The sequence below is a fragment of the Eublepharis macularius genome, chromosome 11 (genome assembly GCF_028583425.1).
Source record: "Eublepharis macularius isolate TG4126 chromosome 11, MPM_Emac_v1.0, whole genome shotgun sequence".
Taxonomy (NCBI): domain Eukaryota; kingdom Metazoa; phylum Chordata; class Lepidosauria; order Squamata; family Eublepharidae; genus Eublepharis; species Eublepharis macularius.
Genome location: NC_072800.1, coordinates 9,073,085 through 9,089,893, shown reverse-complemented (window position 1 = coordinate 9,089,893; position 16,809 = coordinate 9,073,085). Strand labels below are relative to the sequence as shown.

Sequence of the window (16,809 nt, the reverse complement as noted above, 5' to 3'; positions counted from 1 at the left end):
TCTTTCTTTACTTAAAACTCTACCTAGGGAAACAATTTCACATCAGTATACTAATCCGATGTAAGTACTGACCAGCCCAGAAACAAAAAAACCAGAAGTTATCTTATTTTACTTATTTTTGTTCACAATAACTCAATATCCATACACTGTCAAAGCAATTTCTATCGATTAAGATTGATGTGCAATCAAATAAAAGCCATGTTGATCCAGACTTACAATATACAAAAGAAGATCTGGGTTAGAGTAATTAAACAATACTAAATATTTCAATTTAAAATTACTCCATTTTACACACAGAAAGATGAAGGCAACACTGATTGGTTCACAGTGGAGCTGTGTCTCAATCTTTTCAGTGAAATCAGTCTCTGAAAGAAACCAGTCAAATGTTAACCTCAATTTCCCTATCTGTAAAATGGGGCAATAACACGCTAGAGGACTGTTCAGAGAAGTTAAAACTTCGCAATAATAAAACTTGACTTGTTGAAAATTTGGTAGCTATGGAACCCTTCGTGCATCAAACATGTTAAACAACACATTCATGAGTGCAAAATAAAATATCTGCACAGAGGAAATGTACATCAGAAGCTACTCTGACCCTCAGAAGCACTACAAAAAGCTCATGTTAGCATCATCTGAAGTAGTTGGAAGTGTGCATACGAGGCAAACCATTTCCCATGAACACCATCGTAATACAAGCAAACATTTCAAAGAGTAAGGCAACAGAAGAAAGATGCCAGCAATGTGAAACTCAAGAAAATGGAAGTGACAATATTATAATGGAAGGGCAAACATGCACAGAAAGAAAAATAGTTTTCCCTGCTTTCAGTTCCTAATGTTCTTTTCCGTATTTATGACGAACTTTTAAATAAATATTCGTATTATTGCTTTGAAATACAGGTGTTTAAGTCTCATCTTTAATAAATGAGATACATTATTGTTATCTAACACAACATTCAAAGAAGATATAAAACACACCAACAGCTTATTTTATATTATGCAAGCAAAACATATCTTCTTGATTAAATGCATCTTGTTTTTAGGATCTTTGCAGCAATGGAATGCCATTTTCCCCCGGTGCAACAAAACCGACTGCACTGACTTTTCATACGTTTCTACAGATTTTGCTAAAGCAAGAAAACTCTGGAGGACAGGAGGAGTTGAGTACAATATAGTGGAAAACTTGTTAGTCTATGACAGTGCAAAGCCTGGTATCTACTTTATCTGGATAGCACATACACCATTATGTACTTTGATCCTTGACATCATTTGCTGCCACTTATACTGTACCTGCCGGCATTGTGCTACAGAGGGCACTGACATAACTATACTCGCATTTGTTGGGAAGCCAAGAGAACTGGCAAGGATTTTTAAACTAAGCTTTGTGTTCTGTAGTGCTGTAGCTACAGCTGCCAGGTCTAGGCTTTACGTGCTTGGAGAAACACTGTTACTGCCGGTCTAAACATTAGTTTTAAGTAAGTAGAACAAGCACATGGCAGCCATCGTTAGCCCTGAAGCCATATCTGCCTTTAAAACTATACGTTAGAAAATATATGCTTCAAATACTTCAATATTCAATAAATAATTATCTAAAGGGATCATTTCATTTTGCCCTTAAAAGCCAGCTTTATGGCCCAATTGAAGGTGAAAAGAAAGTTTGGCAAATTCCTTATGACGAATGGTAATTCATTTACATTCCCATCACTGTTCCAACAGAGAGTGTACTTGAGGATACCAAATGTACACCAAATGTACACCAAATGACCATGTAAAGATTACAATCAAGAAGCTTACTGATGCACAGCTACTAGATGACATGTGAGACATCCTAACACTACATTCCAATTTAGGCATCCTGAAAGAAAGATAGATAAAACTTCTGCTGCATTTAAATCTTTCCTACATCCAGTAACACATACAAACACTCAACAGCATCATAGTCACATTACTTATTGCTCCAAATGATTTATAAAATGTACTATTGTAGTTAGCTGAAACATATTTGACCACGCAGAGGCATGTTTTGAATATATTAAAGAACTACTGCAAAATTTTTTGTGGAAAGAAAAGGTTTAACTTTAAGGAGTACACACCAACCAGCAAGCAATGACCACCATGCAATAATTTTACTGGACTCTGCTTAAAATAAAATTTCAAACACTAACACAGGTGCTCCAAAATCAAGAGCAAACTCTTCTTCTTGCTCACAGAGCAATTATTTCTTTTAGTTACTTAAGTGGATGCCTCATTCTGCCAGAGCCATGTTCTTCGACTGTAGCTTATCCATTTCTTGACCAATACTTCCTTCCACTGTATCACACTGTGCAAGAAAAGCCTGAAAACAAAATTCAAAAATTAGTAGGAGATTCGACACAATACTGTATCTAAAAAACAAGAGTGATACTTTTACCACATGAACAGCAGCAAGCACAGTTTATTATTGGATTAGATTATAAATAATCACAAATAACTCGAAAATAACTTGCTTCTAAGGGCTGGTGCACCAGTAACAAGAGTTTTCCAATCAAGAGACAGCATTGGGAAGAGATGCTCCCACCCACACCACCTTTCAACTTTCCAGTAGTAAGCTATGTCCAATTTGCCAAGGAAAAGAGGAGGAGCGAGGGAGAACAGCAAACAAGTCCTGGTCGCCAGACAAGCAGAAGTCTGTTACAACCTCTGACTGCTCCCTTCTCTTCCTTTGTCCAGCTTATCCATGATTTTTAAAAATATTTTATTTTATTATAACAAAAGGGGGATACAGAAAAAAGAGGGATAAAGGAAGGGAACAATAAAAACAAACATAAAGCTCTGTGCTACAAGGATTATTAACGTACAGAGTAAGCTTATCCATGATTTTGTGTATCATCCGCACCAGTGCCAACCAGGATTTTAAAGAGGTTGAAATGAGAGTGGGCTTACAAGCCCTGGGCAGGATACAGCTTGGTTAGTGCTAATCATGGTTAGTACTGGTGCAATGCTAAACATATTTAAGGTTGACAGGGGTGGGATCCACTTCACATCAGAGTGGCAATCGTGTGCATTCCTGAGGCTTGCTTCCGACTTCCGTGGCTCACTGGAGGCTGCATGCAGCCCAAGAACACGCCCTCTCATCCATTGATCTGAACAGCAATGAGGACACTAAAGACCCATGAAACGGATCCCGCTGTATAATTTTTGCATCTTTTAACACACCATGTTAAAATGCTTATAATTTGTTTTACCATTGTTTCATCAGATTTCTGTTTGTTTTCAAATTTCTGCTATCCAAACCCTATTAGATGTCCCAGCTGTTGATCATATTGACTCATGCTGTGTGATCCACCTTGGGTCTCAGTGAGAAAGGCAGACTATAAATAACGTATACAAATCAATAAATACATTTTGAATCTAGGGAGCAAGTTCCTGAGGTTCATACTGCCCTGCAATTTCTTTAAGCATTCCTAAATTTACAAAGAAGCTTACGGCGCCTTGAACAGGAAATGCCATTTGCAAGAACAGAGACTCTGCTTTGAGCACCACATTTCCTTGCACACCTGTAAAGAGGCTCAACTGAACTTGAGTCATGTACTTGGAAACCAGACTTGACAATTTTAAAGGAAATTACAAGTTTCCTCTCTTTCACTTCAGGTTATGTAAACATTTGCCAGGGACAACTACAGCTATTTATTCTTGAGACAAATGTGCATTTAGTCTTGTTTTGCTTTTAAAGTATTACCACCCTCGATTTATTATTATTATTATTATTATTATTATTATTATTATTATTATTATTATTATTATTATTATTATAATATCTTTCTCACTGAGACAAAGTAGATTACACAGTACAAGTCAACGGCTAGGACATTCAATGAACAAATACAAGAGTATGGGTTGCAGAAATTTGAAAACAAGCATAAATCCAAATGCAGAGATGAAACACTGCTAAAACAAAGCATATGTAATTACACTTGACATCTATAACATTGTGGAAATTACCCAGGAGGATATCTACATGAACAGACAGTACCCAGTAAAACAGTATATAGTCCTTGTCCATTTTCCGAGGCATCTCCCTGAGCCATCCATGTGTGTTTTTTCTGAGGATTTAGTAGAAGCAGCATCTTTTGGAAATTATATAGTTCCCCTTTAAATCTGGAAGTTCTACATCCATTTTGCATTTAGTCAAGTATGTCTTAGCACATTTCTTACCTGAACCTTTTTCACTAGCCCCTTCTTCTTCTGTTTGCAATCACTGAAGTTCTCTGGGAGAACCTGTGACAAAAGAAATGAAACCACAAGAGTGATGATATTTAGTCTTGTAAGAAACAGAAGTCCTGTGCTCAAAAGCACCACATCTAAATGTTCAATTGAGTCACAATACATGCCTCAGTTGCAATCCAATGTGAGCACTGCATGGGGATGATTAGAAACAACTGTACGATGTTCACTCATTAAATAATCCATTAAATGACCCAGACTTGCAGTCTCCACAGAGCAGCCTAAACACCACTGACTATTCAGAGCTTGGAAGTTGAGCAGGGTTGGCCATGGTCAGTACCTGGGCAGGAGACCACCAAGGAACACCGGGGGTGCTACACAGAGGAAGACAATGGCAAACCACCTCTGCTCATCTCTTGCCATGAAAACCCCCTGAGGGGGTGCCATAAGTTGGTAATGACTTGATGGCACTTTTTATTATTGTTATCATTAGCAGTCTCCATAAGCTTCTGTACAGCAGTTAGTAACTGGCTTGGGTTCCCTCTCCCAAATGCTGTGCACAAGCCTGCTGGACGCAAGGGCACCCAAAGAAAATTCCGGGGTGGGCTGCTGCTGCTCTCTCCCAGGACGCCCTCGCGTCGGGGGTGGGGAGGGGGGCTTGTGCCTGGAAGAAGGATTTGAGTCTTCAGCAGCTCATTCAAAGCGCACACCCTGAGGCACAGCTGTTTCTCTGGGTCCTTCCCGCTTTCTCCTTCCCCTTCGCTTTCTTCTGAATTATTCCATCCCATCCCCCCCTCAGTCCCCCAAAAGAAACTTATCACTTTTCCTCCACTCCTTTCCAGTTTGTGAGGCGACAGGCAGGAGAAAAAAGGGATGCCTCGGAGCTCCACCCCCCCCCCCACACAAACACACACGTTCAGAGAGGGGCAGTGAGCAGCGGCAGAAAGGGGAAGGCGTCTCCTACATTTCCCAAGAAAACTTGCGCGACCCTCGTCTTGTTTGGTCCGGTTCTAAGTTGCCCCGTGCTGCTGCTGCCGCTGCTAGAACACAGCTGCGGGCCAGGTGTGGCAGGTGGCCAGGGCGGTGCGAGGCAACGCAGTAGTCTGGGTGTGAGCGCACGCATGTGCGCAGGGGTGGTAACAGCCCTGATGCTGCCCCCCACCCCCGGCCTCAGGAACCAGAAACTCAGGCACCAGCCCTGAATATAAATCTTTTAAAATAAAAAAATGGAACCAGTCCATTTAAAGAGTCCAGAAAAAGGTAACAGTAACACTAAAATTAAGTATTTCCATTTTTAAAAACATCTTCGCTTCAAGAATATGCTGTCCAACTATTCAAGGTTTAAGAGGGGAAGTTGGCAACCTACTGTGATTTACAAAAAGGTATGCACACCTAGTTAACATAACAGAGATAATCTAGCCCTGTGAAGGGTTCGGGCAAGCCTCTCTCGGAGCTTTAAGGGCTTGGTGGTGGCGGCAGTGCCTTGCAGGGCCAGCCTGACTGGACTAGTTCTTCAATTTGAATTTCAAACAGATAAAAGGAGCATACGGCATAATATCTGAGCTTGTTATAAAACTCTAAATGTTTGTTGTTAAAAGGGCTAGTACATGGTTTAAATTCCTGCCAAAAGAATGTACTACTAAAGAGACAAGTTTTCTAAGAACAAGAAGAGTCCAGCAGCACCTTTAAGACTAACCAACTTTATTGTAGCATAAGCTTTCAAGAATCACAGTTCTCTTCGTCAGATGCATGGAGGGCAGAAAGAAACTGGTCAAATATAGAGGAGGAGAGGGGAGGGGGAGGAGAGGAGGGATGTAAACAACTCCTTTTGATGTGGGGATGCAAACAGCTCCTTTTGATGTGGGGATCAGTTTGCTTGTGTAAAGGTTCAAAGGAGTTAGCCGTGTTAGTCTGTAGTAGCAAAATCAAAAAGAGCCCAGCAGCACCACCAAGACCATCCAATTCCAGTGCAGCACAAGCCTTCAATAATTCCACTGCAGCACAAGCCCTCCCCGCCAGATGGAGGGCTGTGGTTATCGAAGGCTTGTGCTGCAGTGGAATTGGTTGGTCTTGGTGGTGCTGCTGGGCTCTTTTTGATTTTGCTACTACAGACTAACACAGCTAACTCCTCTGGATCTAAGAACAAGGAATTCTATGGCATTTTCAAAATTAACACAAGAGTTCAGAACGTCCAATTTTTCAAGTAAGTTTTTTTCTAGATGGCAGGAGTGTAGCAGAGAACATACTTTGCATGCAGAAGGTCCGAAGGTTCACACACTGGCCTGTCCAGTTAAAAGGATCTCCAGCTGCAGGATCGGGTACAGTTTGTAGCCAAGATCCTGAAACCCACTGCTTCTAAGTATATACAACAGTGGGCTATATGGACTAATGGTCTGACTCAACAGACACCATCATATGTCCAAGACTGCTATAAAACAGGGTTAACATACCTGTAACTTATGTTCATCGAGTTCTTCTGTGCTGACACACATGGGGACTGCGCAGGCGCAGGCCAGCCGCCGGAGAATTTTCTATAGCTTCTATGGCTCCGAAGGGGGCCGTTTGTCGCGCGCCTCAGCGACCGTTTTCCCGCCCAAACGGTCACATGCTCCTCCAGCGACCAACGGCCCCTTCCCTCAGTTCTCCTTTGCCGCCGCTTGACCAATACCCTTAGCCATAACACCTTAAAAACACCAATTCCCGTTACAGCCATCACAGTGTCGTGCATTGGAATTCACAGCGGGGTAGGAGGGAGGGTTGTGTGTCAGCACAGAAGAACTCGATGAACATAAGTTACAGGTATGTTAACCCTGTTTTCATCTTCGTTCTTCTGTGCCTCCACACATGGGAGTGTACCAAGCTTCACACAATAAGGAAGGTGGGGTGAAATCCAACACAATTTTATTAAAGAACAAGAACAACAACACTATAGATATACATACATACATCTATACAAACTGTGTAGTGATAAATAAGTATCCAATATTTACATATATATAGAGACACATAAATATACATATATACACTCTTTCACTCAAGGGTACCTAGCAGGTACGCCAAGAAACCCTTTCCAAGACTCCCTTAGGAAAAAAGGGAGTGTAGAACAGCCTTGGCCACCGAAACATCCTGCTCGGCATTGACATCTATGGCATTGTGCCTGACAAAGGTGTCTGCAGAGGACCATGTGGCCGCTTTGCAAATGTTAGCCAGGGGCACACCTCTGAGTAGCGCCGAGGAGGATGCTTGGGACCGCGTGGAGTGGGCCCTGACATGAAGCGGGCAAGCTACCCCTGCCAGGGAATAGGCCTTGCTAATGGCCGTTACAATCCACCTAGACAGGGTCTGTGAAGAAGCCCTGTTACCCTTGTCCTTGGCCCCAAAGCACACAAACAGGTGAGGGCTCGACCGGAATCCTTTCGTCCTATCCAGATAATAGGCTATGGCCCTCTTCAAGTCTAGGGAATGGAGGGCCTTCTCCCCCTTCGAGGAAGGGTGAGGAAAAAACGCAGGCAATGCAATATCCTGCGAGAGATGGAAGGCGGACACCACCTTAGGTAGGAAACCTAGGCAGGGACGCAGGACCACCTTGTTCGGATGAAACACAAGGAAGGGAGGGTCAGACCGCAACGCAGACAGCTCACTGACCCTTCTGGCCGATGTTACGGCCACCAGGAATGCCACCTTGTACGATAACATGTCCAAGGGGCAGGTTGCTAGAGGTTCGAACGGAGGCAACATAAGCTGTGAGAGCACCAGGGAAAGCGACCACTGGGGTACCGGTGCTGACACAGGTGGGTATAGGTTGAACATGCCCTTAAGGAATTGACGGGATTGAGGGTGAGAAAAAACTGTACCACCATCAACTCTGGTGTGAGCAGCAGAGATAGCCGCAAGGTGGACCTTAAGAGAGGAAACCTTCAGGCCCAGGTCACGCAGGTGGCACAAGTAATCGAATACAACCCCTAGGGGGCTGCTGGCAGGCACCACCCCTTTAGCAAGTGCCCAAATTTCGAACCTGCGCCACTTGGCCGCATAAGAGCGCCTAGTGGATGGTCTGCGAGCATTCAAGAGGACCTTCTTCACCTGATCCGAAAAACCTACAGGGGAGGAAGGATCCGCCAAGCCGTCAGGTGCAGTTTCCCGGGGTCATGATGGACTAAGTCCCCGTTCAGAAGGAGGTCCTGACGAGGGGGCAGACTGACATATGTCCGTTGGGACATCCGTAGGAGCTTTGGGAACCAAACCTGCCGGGGCCAAAACGGGGCCACCAGGATGCAGTCTGTCCCGTCCGCCTCCAGTTTGCATAGGACCCTTGGAATCAAAGGGAACGGGGGAAACATATAGTGCAATCCCTGAGTCCACATACACTGGAAGGCATTCCCAATAGAGAGGGGGTCGCTCCCCGCCCTCGAACAGAATGTCTGGGCCTTGGTATTCGCTGCAGTTGCGAACACATCTATATCCGGATGACCCCACATCCGAAAGATCGGCCCAATGTACTCTACGTTCAGTTCCCACTCGTGGTCCAGCAGAAGGACCCTGCTCAGGGTATCCGCTCGGGCATTGTCTGACCCTGCCACGTGTATAGCACGAATTGTCACGCCATTCCTGATTGCCCACTGCCAAGTGAGCGTGGCTTCCCGGCACAGGGCCATGGACACTGTGCCCCCCTGCTGATTTACGTAGTACATGGCAGTCGTGTTGTCCGTCTGCACCAACACCTGGCGATTTTTCAGCAGTGCTGTAAGGGACACAAGTGCGAAACGAATGGCTCTTAGTTCAAGCACATTAATATGGAGCGTCTTTTCCCTCTCAGACCAGACATCTTGCACACACACCTCATCACAATAAGCCCCCCATCCCAATAGAGAGGCATCAGTGGTAACCGTGATGTCAGGATGCTGACAGACAAAAGGGGTCCCTTTAAACAAATGGTCATCAGACAGCCACCAGTCCAAGGAGGATAGGATGACCCTCGGGATAGAGAATTTGAGGGACGGAGGGTGCTGCTGAGCATCGTACCTCCGCACAAACCAGTTCTGGAGAGGGCGCATACGCAGCCTAGCGAAGGGCACCACAGAGGTGGCCGCTGCCATATGCCCTAATAAGCACTGGATAGTGCCCACGGACTGGAAACGGTTCCTTTTAAACATGGACACAAGACCCCTTAGGGACCTAGCTCTCTCCAAGGGGAGCAGAGCCTTACCCTCCACAGAGTCCAACAGTGCACCAATGTAGGAAACCTTGCAGCTGGGCACTAGTTTGGATTTTTCAAAGTTTACCAAGAGCCCCAGGCGTTGACAAGTGCTAAGTACTAAGCCAATGTCCTGCACCAGCCTAGACTCTGAGTCAGCCACAATGAGCCAGTCATCGAGGTATGGAAAGATGGTACAGCCCTCTTCCCGAAGGAAGGAGACCACAGGGGCCACACATTTCGTGAACACTCGTGGGGCAGTGGATAGGCCAAAGGGAAGCACCTTATACCGGAAAACCCTTTGCCGGTAAACGAAGCTCAGGTATTTCCTGTGCTCCTCCCGTATTCCCACGTGAAAATATGTGTCCTTCAAGTCAAGGACCGCAAACCAATCCCCCTGTTTCAGCAAGGCGATCACAGCCGCCAATGTAACCATCTTGAATTTGGTCACCTTGAGGAAGGCATTAAGGCCCCTCAGATCTAAAATGGGACGCAAGCCCCCATCCTTCTTGGGAACCAGGAAGAACCTAGAGAAGAACCCCCTTACAGAGTCCTCATAGGCCAATTCTTCCACAGCACCCTTGGCCAAGAGCGACACGATCTCCGCATCCAGCTCGACCATAGTATTATTGACAGCTGTCAGGGGTGAACTGCATCTAGGCAGCTCAACGAACTCCAGCCCGTATCCCTTCTCAACAACTGTTAAGACCCATGAGTCAGATGTTATTGACTCCCACTCAGCGAGGAGTGGACTCAGTCTGTCCGAAAAATTTGGGGATACAGCTGGCGCGACCCGTCAGTACTGCCTCCCGGCGCCCTGCTGATCTCTCTGCTGGGCCGGCGGCTGTGACGGGCGAGGCTTGAAGGGTCTACGCCTCCTCTGTTGCTGTGCAGGAGGGTAGGTCCGCTGCGGGTAGGCAGGATACTGGTAGCCTGGCCGCTGCTGCTGGTATCTGCCCTGGTAGTGGTAAGGGGGGCGTACCGTGGCCTGGAGGTGGGCTTGTCCGCAGGAGCCAGCCCCAAGGACCTCGCCGTCTGCCTGTCCTCCTTCTTTTTCAGGGTCTCGTCGGTGGATTTGGAGAACAGCGAGTCCCCCTCAAAGGGCATGCTCTCCACCCTGGAACGCACCTCCTGAGACAGGGCGGTCGACTGCAACCAGGAGTGGCGCCTGAGGACCACCGCCGAAGCCATTCCCCGTGCAGCAGTGTCGGCAGCGTGACTCCCCGCATTCATCTGCTGCTTAGACAGCCTCACAGCCTCAGTCTGCAGCAGGGATACCACCGCCTTCTGTTCAGGTGGGAGGTCTCCAACATAGGACGCCAACTTCTCCCAGAGATAGAGTTGATAACTAGCCATGATGGTCTGGTAGTTGGCGATCCTAAGGCCCAGCGAAGCAACCGTGTATTGCCGTCTGCCAAGCGCATCAAGCTTCCTGCTCTCCTTGTCGGCCGGCACAGAAGTGTGGCCTGAACGCTGGGGGTTGAATTCCTCCGTGACCAGAGAGGATGGTGGAGGGTGTTTCACCAACGCTTGCCAGGTGCCCTGCTTAATTTTATAGAGCTGCTCGATCCGCTTGGATGTCGGAGGCTGGTCACAGGGCACCTTCCACACCCTTTCCACGATTTCCTCAATACCCTCGAGCATGGGGAAGCCGATGGACGCCGGATTGTCTCCGTAGATCCTTTTCAGGAGCTTGTCCTTGGTCTGGGGGGCTGCTGAGGAGATGTCCATCTCCAGCACCTGAGCCATCCGTGCCATCTGGTCCGAGTAAATCCTCAGGTCCTCGTATGGTGAGCCGGTGCTCGGCACCACGTCATCGACTGGTGAAGGCTCGGACCAGGACTCGGAATGGTAGTCCCCCAGGCTCTCCACGTCTTCCTCCTCGGAACCGAGCCGTGACTCCTCACCCTGGATTGGTGGGGGGAACCACGCTTGCCTCGACGTCGAAGGCCTCGGTTCCGATCCGGAGAACCCGGTGGGTGCCCCTTCCCACTGGCAGTGGTACGGTGGGGGAAGGTAGGAAGCCTGACGATGTCAGGACGCAAAGGAACGGTCGGAGCCGACACTCTCCCCGGACCGACGCCGCTCACGGCCGGTAACAGAGGGGGAATGACGGACAGGCGATGGTCGACTCCGACTCGGTGGTGGGCTCGGTTCCGGCCCCGGGGAACGACGGGCAGGTGATGGTCGACTCAGACGTGGCCGCGGGCTCGGCCCCGAGGAAAACTCGCCCGGCACCACCTCGAATGCCATTGGTTCCGGCACCAGTTCCAAGACCCCCTCCAGTTCCGGGGAAGGCGTGTGAGGAAGCACAATGACATCCTCCTGCGGTGCAGGACGCGGCGACCGGTGGTGATGCTTGGCCTTCTTCTTCTTGGCCGGTGGCTCCGAAGAAGACCTCGGAACCGATGCGCTCCTCGACTTCGAAGGGGACCTCGGCTTCGACCGCTTCGCTCTGATCGGAATCGGGCTGGTCGTCGGTTCCGAACGGGGATTCGGCACCACGATCCTCGGTTCCGAAGCTGGTCTCGGATCCGATCGGGTGGAAGACGCGCTTCGGGGCGGCCGTGCCGAACCCTGCGCCGGTGAGGCCGCTTTCGACGCCGAGGCACTCGGGGGACGCGATTTCGACCCCGACCTCACGGAAGCCACTGAGCCAGCTCTTGATTGCCTTCCGGCAGAGGGGCTAGGGCCGGCCTTGGGGGGAGGTAACGGAGTACCTCCGGACATGACCTTCTGCCACAGGGAGGAGTTCAGTCGGGCCTTGCGCTCCTGCCGGGCCTTGTTGGTGAAGCCCTGGCAAATTTTACAGGCCGAAACATTGTGGGTCTCCCCCAAACAAAACAGGCACAGTCCATGGCCATCGGTCTTGGCCATTTTCGTGTGGCACTGGAGGCAATGCTTGAAGAGAGCCTTTGAGGCCATCTTCAGGGGCACGCTAGAGAGAGGTCAAACAGTCCGGGTTGTAATTACCGAGTCCAATCCAAAGTCCAAATCAGTATCCGAAGAATAGTCGAGGTCCAAAGTCCGAAGTCAAAAGCCAAAGATCAATCCAGAAGTCAAAAGACACACAAAGCACCGAGCAACAAAGCTCACGTTCTCTCCAAGCGGCGGCAAGAAGAGAACTGAGGGAAGGGGCCGTTGGTCGCTGGAGGAGCATGTGACCGTTTGGGCGGGAAAACGGTCGCTGAGGCGCGCGACAAACGGCCCCCTTCGGAGCCATAGAAGCTATAGAAAATTCTCCGGCGGCTGGCCTGCGCCTGCGCAGTCCCCATGTGTGTCAGCATAGAAGAACGAAGATGAACATGAAATTTACCTGGAGGTAAGTCCCATTTGTCATGGATGCCAGCATCCATGCCATTGTTGTGTTCTGCAAGCATCCACTGTTATAGTCCGCATTTTATACTGAGAGTGATATAAGCATCCATGCCATTATTGTGTTCTGCATCTTACACTGCATCTCATACTGGTATAATGCCAACGTTAAATACTGTATCTTATGCATTTTATATACGTCGCCTGAAGGTGTCTAGACTGCTAATACTAATTTCCAGAGGAGCCAGTGGCCTCTTTGTTATCTCTAAGAAATACGTGCTTTCACTTCTGAGTGGCCTTGGGCCGAAGCTGCAGCTGTGTAATGAAATCCGTCTTTTCACAGGAGGGAATGATTCCACTCTGTACTTTGTCTAGACTAAACTACTTTGTTCCCATGTAACATTTTGGGTTTTCACACCTGAATGCAAAGGGCGGGAAAACGTTCCCTATATCAATAGTCCTATTGTTTGAATAATCACTTCTGCCAGCTTCTATCTATAAGTACATACCTGAACTGAATAGATCTCTAAATAAAGTGTCTTCAACCAATGCAGCTGCCTGCTTGCTGTGAGGGACTTGGGGATCTAACTGCCAGGGACTGCCACCCTAGGACTGCCACCATTAAACCCAGTCAGCATATCACTGAAATTCTCTGGCCACTAAGATTCGAGTCCAGGATATAAGCTCTCGAGGGTTAAAGCTCCCTTTGTCAGACATCATGAAATATGTGACAAAGAAAGTTTTGACTCTCAAAAGCTTATATCATGAAAATCTCATTGGTCTTTAAAGTGTCACTAGACTCAAATCTTGCTGTTCTACTGTAGACCAATATGGCTACCCTCCTGAAACAATCTATGGCCACCATGTTTGAAAAATGCTTTTTAGTAGGAAATCAGTAGCAAAGCCGATTTCAATTTTAAAAACCAACAGCTTTCTACTCTTACCTGCTAGACTGCACAAAAGCATGGTCAAAATGGGGCACTTTTTACAGTGGTGCCACCCTAGAAGCACTAGAATTATTGGGAGGACCCAAAGCAACAGATCATATAACAGAGTGACCTTTTGGGGTCAATCTGTCACTGTCTGGAACTAGTTAAGCAGCAGCCCTAGGTATACTAACAAAACGAGGGGAGGGAAAGTTGAAAAGCAACCCCCCCCCCAAACCCCTTAAAGCACAACTGACTTTCAAATGATAAAGCATTTTAATGAAGATCATTATATACTAACTGTGCTTGCGTAAGAACACACCTCGGTGGGCTTCCAGGTAAAGACCCAGTGCAAATAATACCTTATTGACAGTTCAAGAATTACCACCTGGATATTAATATTACACTCGGATCATGCAAAAATATTCATTTAATCAAAAAACAAGTTACACCCCCAAAATTATGAAGGAAGGGCATGGACATCTGATCCGACCAATATTACTGAATGCAGTATTAAACAGGGCAATCCAGAAAGCCAAGAGCCCAAAGGAGGAGGAACTGTTCTCTTGGGGCATTAACAGACCTCCAGTGGGATAGCGAGAATCAAACAAAGGAGACCTGGGTTCAAATCTTCACTCAACTTAATGGATGACCCTGTACAGGGTTGTTGCAAGGATAGAAGAGAATCACATGTGCCACCCTAAGCACCTTGCGGGGGTGGGAGGGGCAGGGTGAAACAGTTTTTTAAAAAAACTGCTGACATAAAACTGCTGTGAAGCTTGTGGTGAAACCAACTAGTTGGCTCTTAAAGAAGCCTCCTTCTGAAGTTTGTCAGTCACATACACTGGCCATAACCTCATGCAAGCTTTCCTAGTCCCCTCATTGTTCCACTATACAGCAGCTGTCATTCCAACCACCTCGACAATTCATATTTTTCAGATTGCTGCTGCTCTATATACAAGGCCAGAAGCAACTAGCGCAGAACTTCTGGGCTACAAGCCCTGTTGCAAGCAAATGCAATACAGTGGGATTTACCACCAGGTAAGCATTCATAAGAAGGCACAACATCTAAAGAACAAGCATTGCTAAGTTCAATGGGCCTCAGAATTAGGCACAGAATTATAGTGTAAGGGAAGAGGAGACCGATGGAAAAACTAAATGGTTACCAATTGAATTCCGGGTCAAGTTTGAGTTTTTGAGTATGAGGTTCAAAGCCCTAAACAGATTGGGACCCCCATACCTACGGGACCGCCTCTCACCCTTCATTCGGCCAACCAACATCTTCTGGTTGTCCCTGGCCCCAAGGACGTTTTTGCCTATCATCGACCAGGGCCAGGGTGTCAGATAATTCCCAGGATATCTGCCATGTTTCATGCTTTCTGTTTCATGTGTGTTCTGCTTTAGTACCTCTGAGGGAGTGCAGAGGGAACCAGAGCTATGTGAATCTGTTGCGAACTGTTTCTCTTTCAGGCAAAGTGTTTCGATTCCTAGTTCCTGCTGAGACTGGGAATGTGTCCCTGAAGCTACTGCACAGACTGAGTGGTGCTCCTCTCCTTCCCCCCTCCCTTCTTCCCAGGCGAAGCGCGCCTAAACTCCTGACTGACTTTCCCCCTCCTGGGGGAGGAGACAGTGACCTGTAATTGAACTGACTTTCCTGCTTTTAGGCATTCCGGTCAATGACCATGTAGCAGTATTGTGAAACTGATATCTTTCCTTAATAAAATAATCTTCAACTCATACACTGGAGTGATGCAGTGAAGTGATCAGGGAAAGTACCTGGCAAGACCTGACACAGGGCCTTTTCGGCCCTGGCACCAGCCTGGTGGAATTCCCTCTCCGTTGAGACTAGGGACCTGCGGAACTTGTTCCACCAGGCCTGTAAGACGGAGATCTTCTGCCCAACCTATATTAGCTGAGGCTTGGGCAGGTGACTTGGTTGGCCTCTCTGCTGTAGCCTTGGCTTTGGTTCGCTGTTTAGCTGAAACATCTGCCCTCTCTACCCCAACGAATTCCTGAGGACATGCATTAACACCACACACTACCACTTGGATTTGGTTTTAATGTTTATACCTTGTATTATATTATTGATTTTTTATTGTATTTTATGTTATTCTAATATTATTAATGTTGTTATCCGCCCTGAACCCACTTGCGGGAAGGGCAGGCTAGAAATGCAATAAATTAAATTAAATTACCGGAAACTAGGGATGGAAAACTAAGTGAATCACCTCTACAGTAGACCATCATCCTACATGGAAGATCTGTTTCCAGAATCACCGAGAATGGTGAAATCCACAAATACCAAGGTACAGGGGAGGGGGTCTGCTACTTCCCAACAGCAAAACAGTAAGATTATGACGCTGAGAGAGTAAAAACCAGCTGGAGACTGGTTTTTACTGGACTGCAACTGCTAGTAATGAATCCACAAAAAGCAATGGTCTACTGTGCTATGCAATTTATTAAGAACACAGCAGATACAAAATGCGACCACCACTGCCTCCTGCTGCTCCTGCACAAGCTCTGCATTTTAGGCCACATGCTCCCTCCATGCGTTCTGCGCATGCTGCAAAGCTCCACCCCAATCTCTGCTAAATGCAGCCTCCGACCACTAGGTCTGCAGTCTGTCCATATTAACTGAAAACAAATTGCTTAAGTGCCCCTAACACTGCACAGTCCTGTGCCTCCAAGTCTCCTGAGAAAGGGTCACCTGGCTCCACAGAACTTACTCACCAGGATGAAAAACACCCCCAACACTGGGCCTGTAGGTGGAAGGCCAAGAATGAACTGCAGCCATGCTGGGATGGCTCCCTCTATTGTGGCTTCAGCTTAGCACTCCTCTCTCTCAGCTCTATAAAATATTATACAATTAATAGTCATTCTAGTAAAGACTATTAAGTTTTATCTTCATCCAAGTTTTGGTATTCATTACTCCAAACACAAGATTACATGCTGGGCTATCAACAAATAACTAATATTTCATTATCCCAACTTTTGGGGGGTGGGACTTGTAATTAATAACTGGGAGATCCAGGTTCGAATCCTCACTGTGCATGCAAGCTTGCTGGGCGACCTTGGGCCAGCCACTCTCTCTCAGCCTAACCTGCCTTGCAGCATTGTTATTGTGAGAATAAAGTGGGAAAAGGGGAGAATGCTGTAAGCTTCTCTGGGTCCCCG

General features: G+C 47.1%; 1 protein-coding gene across 1 annotated transcript in view; it reads right to left on the bottom strand.

Annotated features, from left to right (window-relative positions):
• Positions 1-92: 92 nt before the first annotated feature.
• The window catches only part of BAG1 (BAG cochaperone 1), a 28,244-nt gene continuing 11,527 nt past the window's right edge, over positions 93-16,809 (bottom strand). Inside the window, exons 6-7 of the mRNA XM_054991984.1 lie at positions 4,192-4,254; positions 93-2,332 (exon numbers count right to left, since the gene is read on the bottom strand). Coding sequence (XP_054847959.1) covers positions 2,243-2,332; positions 4,192-4,254 — 153 coding nt within the window. The 3' untranslated portion in view covers positions 93-2,242. The remainder of the gene's footprint in view (positions 2,333-4,191; positions 4,255-16,809) is intronic.